The sequence below is a fragment of the Strigops habroptila genome, chromosome 14 (genome assembly GCF_004027225.2).
Source record: "Strigops habroptila isolate Jane chromosome 14, bStrHab1.2.pri, whole genome shotgun sequence".
NCBI classification, from domain to species: domain Eukaryota; kingdom Metazoa; phylum Chordata; class Aves; order Psittaciformes; family Psittacidae; genus Strigops; species Strigops habroptila.
In genome coordinates, this window is record NC_044290.2 from 1008489 (window position 1) to 1016753 (window position 8265).

The window sequence follows — 8265 nt, forward strand, 5'->3', positions numbered from 1 at the left end:
TCAGCCTCCATTTCTGACCATCCCAAGAAAACTGGGATAACAAGTTGAGTGATTTAGTCCCTGATCCTCTGCAGAGGTGTGGAAGGTGCTGATGTGCTCCGGGGCTCCTTTCAGCAAGGGACAGGCTTGCTGGCTCCACAGATCCTCCCTGGGGCACAAGCCTCCCACCCCGGCTGCTCTCTGTGAGGGCAGATGCTGTCTGCAGCTGCCCCAGTGCATGGGGTGTCCCAGTGCATTGGGTGTCCCAGTGGCGCTGCACCCGCCTTGTTCTCCCAGAAACCAGCCCCGTGTTGTAACCAACCGCTGCACCCATGAGCGACTGATACTGCTGCCCACGCTGCAGCCCTGCGCCCTGGCCAGCACCCAGCCACGTGGAAACACCTCTCCTGCCCGTGTGGGGACCCAGGACCCACCTCAGGGGGTTAAGGATGCATCTCCTCTTCTGCCTGATACATAGACCCTGCAGAGACCTGGGTATCTTCTTGAAGCTGGAGGAGCTCAGGGCTGGGAATGGTTCTGCAGAGCACCTCTCTGCCCCAAGGCAAGACCTCCCTGAATGTCCAGGCTTTTCCTGAAGGCTTTCCATGATGGAGATGAGGCATTCAGGCCCCTTAATGGTGCAAACCCAGGTCCTGCGGGTGCACAGAGCCAGGAAAACCATGCAGGCAGGAGCCTTGGGGCCACCATGCTTGCCCCGGGGACCTCTGTATATGACAAAGCAGCACCGAGAACCCCATGGAGCCACTTGGCCAGACTAAGTGTGGGCTGCCAGCCCTGCGGCCACTGGCCAGGCTGAGGGGTGGCTGGAAAGAGTCGAAATTGAAGCAGGAGCGATCCACCCTGTAAGGCTCTACAGGGAAGGTGCTTCTCAGCTTCTTGCCTGGGGGTCGGGTGAGGGATGGGCAGCACCCTGGGGCATGGGTAAGGCCACAGGGAGCCTTCTCTGTGTGCATTTCCAGCCTGCACATGGCCAAACAGTGGCTCAGGAGCCAAGGAGCCACCCGTAGCAGCTGAGATGGCCAAGCATGGGGCTACTGCCTGCCCTGAGCCCTGAGCCCCGAGCCCCTGCTGCTGCCTGGACCACGGCTCCCATTGATGCCGGAACCCCCCAGGGTGGGCACAAGGCAGTGGCGGTCCCACCCCTGCCTGAGTGCACTCGTTGGGCCATGAACCCCCACACTGCGGCTCTGGTGAATGACAATGCAGGATGGGGAGTGCAGGGCTGGGGGATGAGCACTGGGGATGAGGAGGGGAGGGGGTGTGGGGATGTGGCCACGGTGCGGGATGGGGAGTCATGGTGAGTGGAGGCAAGAAGTGCTTGTCAGGAGCCCCTGTGCAGGGCGCTGCAGCTCACGTGCTTTGTGGTCCCGGCATCCCCTTTAGCGCCTGCTTCACTGGGGTTCGACCGAGGGATGAGCCCAGCTACAGCTTCCCATGAGGGAAAGCAGCCTCCTGTCCCTGCCCTCCGACGCCTGATGCTGGCTCCTCACCCACTCCCTGGCCAACCAGGCCAGCATCAGGCCTTTAAAACCCGAACAAGTTCCTCCGCATTCACTCCCCGGGAGCTGTCCCTGTCCCTGCTCCAGCCTTTGCGCAACGCGCCCGCATGGAACGTGCAGCCAACACCTCTGCGCTGTGAGTCCCTGTCCTCTGCCCAGCGGGTGCCCGGGGCTGGGCACGGCCAGCCCTGCTGCTGGGGACAGTGCATGGAGGAGCCCCTGCCCCGGTGCCCTGCAGCAGGTAAGGGGGCTTTGGGGCACAGAGGAGTAGGTGCCTGGGGTTAGGGTCTCCTTCTGCAGGGCTTTTGGGAGCATCAAGTCCCTGTTCCCTCCTAAACCAGAGCAGGAACCTGGATCTTCCTTCTCCTGCGTGGGGAGGGGGTGGCTCATTGTCTTTCCCGTGGCCATCCTGGTGCAAGGGGGTGGCTTCTGTGCAAGGAGAGGGCAGCCAAGGAAGGGATGGCAAACCCTCCAGAACTGGGTTTGAGGATGTCCATGGGCATGTGGAACAAAAGGGGTGCAGTTTTGGTTTGGGTTCGAAAATGCTACAAGGTCTGGAAAAACCTGCAGGTTTAATGAAGCTCCAGTGCCTGAACCGGCATAAGAGCAGGGAGCTGAGCTGAGAAACCCTCCTCCCCTCTCCCTTCTCCCTGTCCCTTTTCCCCTTGCTCCTCTCCCTTCTCCCCTCTGCTTCCCCTGGAGCCGCCGCGTGAACGCTCCTCTCCCTGGGGCGCGCCCGGGGCAGCCGCAGCGCAGGACGCAGAACCGGGGCTCGCAGCGTCCCCCCCGCGCCGCGGGGCAGGGCGGGGGCCGGGTGAGCTGCCGCGGCTCTGCCCCGCCCGCTCTGACTAACCGGGACGCGGGCCCGTGCCCCGGCAGGAGCCAGGGGACGGTGGTGGCCCGGCCACGAGCCTGCGACACCCTCCCGCAGCCCGGCGCGGTGCCTGCTGCCTGCCCCCCCATCCCCGGGGGGATGCTCCCTCCTGTCCCACTGACCTGGCCTCCCCCTGCTCCTTTCTGCATCCGCCGGGATGGGAGCATCTCCCTTTCCTTGGCAGGTTTCCCTGTGGGATGGGAGTTCCCACCCTCTGCACAGGGTCACTCGTGGCACAAGCTGACCCTGGTTTGTCTGTACCAGGCACAGGTAGACACAGCTCCTTCCAGGGGCTTATGCCTTTCTCCGTGTGATTTTGCAGCAAGGGATTATTGCCCCCAGTGGCTCCGGAGCTTCCCATCATCTCTCTCTTGCCCCAAGGGTCACACTGAGAGGCTTAATTGACCTGAGAATGCCCTGCCTTGCTGAGACCATGCCTGGTAGCCATCCACTGCAACTGTTAGGGGCCAGAGGGCAAAGGCAAGAGAACAAGGAGGAGAGATGAAGACATGGACCATAGAATCATAGAATAGTTTGGGTTGGAAAGGAACTTAAGCTCCTCCAGTTCCAACCCCCTGCCACGGGCAGGGACACCTTCCACTAGAGCAGGTTGCTCCAAGCCCCTGTGTCCAACCTGGCCTTGAACACTGCCAGGGATGGGGCAGCCACAGCTTCTCTGGGCACCCTGTGCCAGCGCCTCAGCACCCTCACAGGGAAGAGCTTCTTCCTTAGATCTAACCTGAACTTCCCCTGTTTCAGTTTGAACCCCTTGTCCTATTGCTACAGTCCCTGATGAAGAGTCCCTCCCTAGCATCCTTGTAGCCCCCTTCGGATACTGATCATGATGGTCATTGCAACACAGACCCTTATTAACCCATCGTGCCTCTTCCTCGCAGCCAGGGAGTGCCTCAGGCAGGCGCAGGGATGTCTGAGACCTCGTCCAGCAAGGAGGGTCCCCCGGCCGAGTGCCCCGTGTGCTACGAGAAGTTCCAGGCGCCGGAGGCCACGCACCGCAGGCTGAGCTGCGGGCACACCTTCTGCCACGACTGCCTGGTGAAGTGCCTGCTCTGCGCCAAGCTCGACGGCCAGCTACAGAGCAGCATCATCTGCCCCGTCTGCCGCTACGTCACCTTCCTCAGCAAGAAGAAGGCTCTGTGGCCACCCAAAGCAGGCACCAACGCCCGGACACTGGAGATGCCTCTGTCACCTTCCTCCTTGTCCCATCTGACCAAAACGGAGGCCAGCAACACCTTGGTGGTGCCCAGTCATTTTGTAATGCCAGTGCAGAGCTTTGACCAGTGCGGCAGCACAGGGAACAGCGCTGTGGGTGCGCAGGGGGTCCCGGGAGAGCTGGCGCGGGAAGCCCACATCTTTGTCATCAGCGACCATGGGATGCCGCTGGTGGACGCGGACTGCGGCTCCCTGGGGAGGAGAAGCAGGGTGGAAACACGGAGCTCGGTGTCATCCAGCTCGGCCCTGGGGGTGAAATGCTGCCAGTCACCCATCGCCCTCGCTGTCCTCCTCATCCTGACCGTGGCCATGCTGGCGGCTGTGCTCCCTTGGCTGCTGCTGGTCAAGAGGGACTCATAGCAGGGATGGGATCAAACTGTATACTAGAGGGGCGTCACTGATGCTGGGACAGAGCTGGGGCTGGAACCTGTCTCAAAAGATCCCTGGAGAAAGCCCAGAAGCAGCTTTAGGTGAAGCTCTCTCCTCTGGCCAGGGACTGAATGGACTTTCAGACCTTTCTGCAGATCTTTGGGCACTCACAGTGTCACTGCTGGTGTTTTATGCCTCTTCTAGTAAAAATATGGCAGGTCAAACCCTGCCAGTGGGTTCCTCCAGTGTCAGAGAGGGTGGTTGCTCCTCCCGCACCCTGAGACAGTGCGTGCAGGGAGCGAGGGGTCCGTGCTGGTCCCTCCCTCCATCCCAGCTGCCGGGGGGCTGTGACCCTGGCACCCAAGCACCCAGAGCCCAGGGACAGCCTCTGTGCAGCAGCAGAGCAGGGCTGCCACGCTGTGGGGCTTTTGGAGGTGCCCAGGCTCCCCAGGCTCTCGGGATCATCGGGGTACATGATGCAGCCACCCTGGAGCAGAAACTCATGGATGTGAAGCTCTATCAGAGCCTCTAGCTACCAGGCAACAAGGACTGTGAAACCAGAGGATGGAGAGAGTGATCCTGACCCCTGTGTGCTCACCATCCCCTCCGCCAGCCAGTGCTCACCTCCATGGTGATGGGAAAGGACACCAGCTCATCCCACAGGCAGTCCCAGCCTTGCCCTCCCTCACATCCCTCCCTGAGCTCCCTGGGATCCTGGCCACCCTCCCAGTGTCATGGGCATCCCTTCTGCCCTGGGGATCCAGGGACAGGCAGCAAGGTGTGGGGCAGGGAGCTAAACCAAAGGTCTGGACTCTATAAGGGGCAGATTTGGGATCCCATCCTGCTCTCCTCCCTGTGCCTTGGCAGAGGGATGTTTCCTTGTCTCCATATCCAGCTCCTGAGGATTAACATTGGGTTAACACCCCAACACAGTGTCTGCACCCTCATCTCCACCTTTGTCCTCCTGACCCAGTTGCTGGTCCTGTGGGTGCTGCTCTCGGTCCTGTCATTCAGGAATGTGCCTTGAGGGCCACGGTGCTCTCATGGGCACCCCAAACTGACCAGGAGCAGGAGCAGGATGTCCCTCACCATTGCCCATGGGTGGCACAGCGTTCCCATGCTCCCAAAGACAGGTTCCTGCTGCACGGCTGAGCATCAGGTAGGACATGCCCGGCCAGCAGTGCCACCGAGACAGCCTGGGGTCAGCCAGAACATTGCAGGGGGACAAATGAGAACCGCTTGGGGCTGGGAAGGGTGATCAGGCTGGTGCAGGGGGGCTGATGGAATCCCACCCCTTCCTCTGGGTCACAGCCAGGGCACGGTGCCTGGGCTGCCACTGCCTGCTGTCAGTGCACTCCCACCCCGTGCCTCAGTTTCCCCACTCACACCCGGGGTGCAATGACACTGACCCCTGCACTGGGAAAAGTGCTTGAGACACCGCCCTGGAATGGGAATCCTGTTTCTTGGGAAGTGGTTATCTGATAACGACACGTCCATGCCTTGAATTTAATAATAAACCTGATTATTAGGGTGTCTGGGGAATTAATGCGGGGTTCCAGGGAGCCAGAGGGCTGCTGGAGGTGGGAGTGGGGCTCCCGGCGGTAGGGCTGGAGGAACCCACTTTTGGCTGCTGTTGCTGGAGCCCTGGAGATACTTGGGCAAAGCACGGGTGATGGGGAAGAGCTCCAGCGGCAGCACTGGGCTGAGAGGGGATTTTGTGCTGTGCTGGGGGTCAAGCGCAGGACCAGGGCAGAGGGGACCGGGGCTGGGGGTGTTGTCAGGGCTGCCGGTGCCATGGACACGGAGGGCTGGGGTGGCGCCCGGGGGCATCACCCCCTCCGGAGGCGAGGAGGGCGCTTGCCACAGGGTGGCACTGCGCGGCCAGGGATGCTGGCAGGGCTGCGGTACCTGGCGAGCCCGGTGCTGAGCACCCACTGCCTCTGCTGGGGCTGACATGGTCCAGTGCCCGTTCACACCAGCACCCGCTGCATCAGCCCACGTCCGTCTGCTGCTCAGGGCCAGCTCGTCACCCACCATCCCCACGTCCTCAGCTCATTACCCACCATCCCCATGTCCTCTCCAAATCCTCCTCACCCCCAAGCAGCAGGACCCATGTTTGGTGTTCCCAGAATTGTGGGTGTCTGGCTTTTTAGGTCTGAGTCTGCCTGCATCTGGGAAAGACTCTCCCAGCCCCTTCCTGTGCAGATGGAAGAGCTGCCATCATCCTATTTCCTTGTTATTAGAACTGATGGCTGGAGCCAGACCTCTCTGAGCCCTTTTCTGCTGATGGTCCCTGGGGGATATGTTTGGATCTCCAGCTATCCAGAGCCCCTAGATGCTGTGCAGCTTATCCTCCCACAGGGCACGTGTCCATTAGAGGATATTGGGCTCATTTCCAGCTCAGTACTGAGTAACTCAGTGCTTTGGTTTATCGTGGTGACCTAATGTCCTAAGGGTAACTCATGCCTGCAGCTCTCTTGAGCTGCACATACACCAGGGTCATGCTTCCAGTTCTATCCAGTTGGTGTGGGACGTCCACATGGACAGGAGAGAATCCCAGGAAAACTGTCCCAGCGCTGCAAATGGACAGAGCTGAGAGGCTGGCAGGCATTCCTAATGCAGCATTTAGCAGGTTCTACCGCACCATATCCAGCCATTAACCCTGAGTTGTCACTGCTTCTACCCATCACTATGGCATCAGTTGACTGCAGGTGGAGATGTCCTGCAGGCAATCAGCACATCATGCTAACAGGTCTGCAGCCAGGGGACTCTCCATCAGGGACTGTAGCGATAGGACAAGGGGTGATGGGTTCAAACTGGAAGTATCTAACCCGGGGAAGTTCAGGTCAGATCTAAGGCAGAAGCTCTTCCCTGTGAGGGTGCTGAGGCGCTGGCACAGGGTGCCCAGAGAAGCTGTGGCTGCCCCATCCCTGGCAGTGTTCAAGGCCAGGTTGGACACAGGGGCTTGGAGCAACCTGCTCTAGTGGAAGGTGTCCCTGCCCATGGCGGGGAGTTGGAATTGGGTGAACTTTAATGTCCCTTCCTACTTAAACCACTTTGGGATTCTGTGATTCTCTTGCCTGTTGGTACCCCACCACTGCTGGTACCCCTTCTCCCTGTGCAAGCTGACCTCCGATGGCCTCTCACCCCTCCGTCAGCCTGCAGCATGGGCAGCACTCCCGGAAGATCCCAGCAGATTTCCTGGCTGGAGAGCACACGCTGCCCTTCCCACACTAACAGCTCAAGATCTTTGCATGATGGCATCAGGGCTGTGAACCCTGAGTAATGGCTTCATAATGCATCATTAGCAAGAGAGGGTGGCATTCTTATGGCATGGAGATGGGAGAAGTGGGAATTGCGCGGGGCCCAGGAGTGCTTACTGGCCAGACACGTCAGCGGGCTCCATTAGGAACCAGCCTCTGAAAGCCCCAGCTCCATCAGCTGAGATCTCACCATGAATAATTGAGAAGGAGGCTCCTCCAAGCTCCCTCCCCTGTGCCCAGCCAGGGCTCCTGGAGAGCCACGGTCCATCGGAGGCTGGCCCTGTTAGTCCAGTGTGGCCAGTGTGGGACATGGACAAGAGGCGACAGCGCCCTAGCTGGCTGTCCCTTAAGCCTGTGTCTCTCCAGCCAAGATCCTTTGAGCTCCATCTCCAGTGCATGGCAGCCACCTTTTTACACCGTCCACCCATGCCAGCATATGGGGCATGGACATGGGCTGGACTCTTCTTCTTGGGCTTTGCACAAGAGTGGGGTTTCCCGAGCCTACAATGGGAGGTGCAGCAGTGCACGAGGGGCTCAGCTGGTGTCCTGCTGTGAGATCAATGCCCATGGCAGGGGGACATCCCCGGGCAGGTCCTCAGCTGAGGGATCGTGGGGACAGGAGCCAGCCCCTTGGCGAGGGTCTGGTTTACAGCAGAGCTGTGCCATGGAGCAGCGTGTGCCTGGCGCTGTGCACTGCCTGGCAGCAGCACCCTGGGACACATCCTGCTCAGCTGGCTCGGGAGGTTTTACACTTCCCTGTGTCATTCTTACAGATCTTTTTGTCAAAACCTCATCAACTTACTGTGAAAACAGCCCAACCCTGGAACACCATCAAAAGTCTGCTCTTTCCCACCAACAACTGCTGGCACAGACACGGAGATGTGTGTTCTAAGAAGAGCTTCTTTTCAACAGGTTTTGTTTTAAATGATGTCCCATTTTGCAATAGCAAATTGAGCTGGGAAAAGCATTTTCCTTGTCTCAAGTGTGACTTCTCTGCTATTGATGGCCAGAGCTCCCATGGTCGCTTGCA

The 8265-nt window shown here is 59.7% G+C and overlaps 1 protein-coding gene across 1 annotated transcript; it reads left to right on the forward strand.

Moving 5' to 3' along the window:
• The first annotated feature begins 3297 nt into the window (after positions 1-3297).
• On the forward strand, positions 3298-3963 carry RNF222 (ring finger protein 222). The gene has a single exon (XM_030506438.1). The coding sequence runs from the start codon at positions 3298-3300 to the stop codon at positions 3961-3963; it is 666 nt and encodes a 221-aa protein (XP_030362298.1).
• The last annotated feature ends 4302 nt before the right edge of the window (positions 3964-8265 follow it).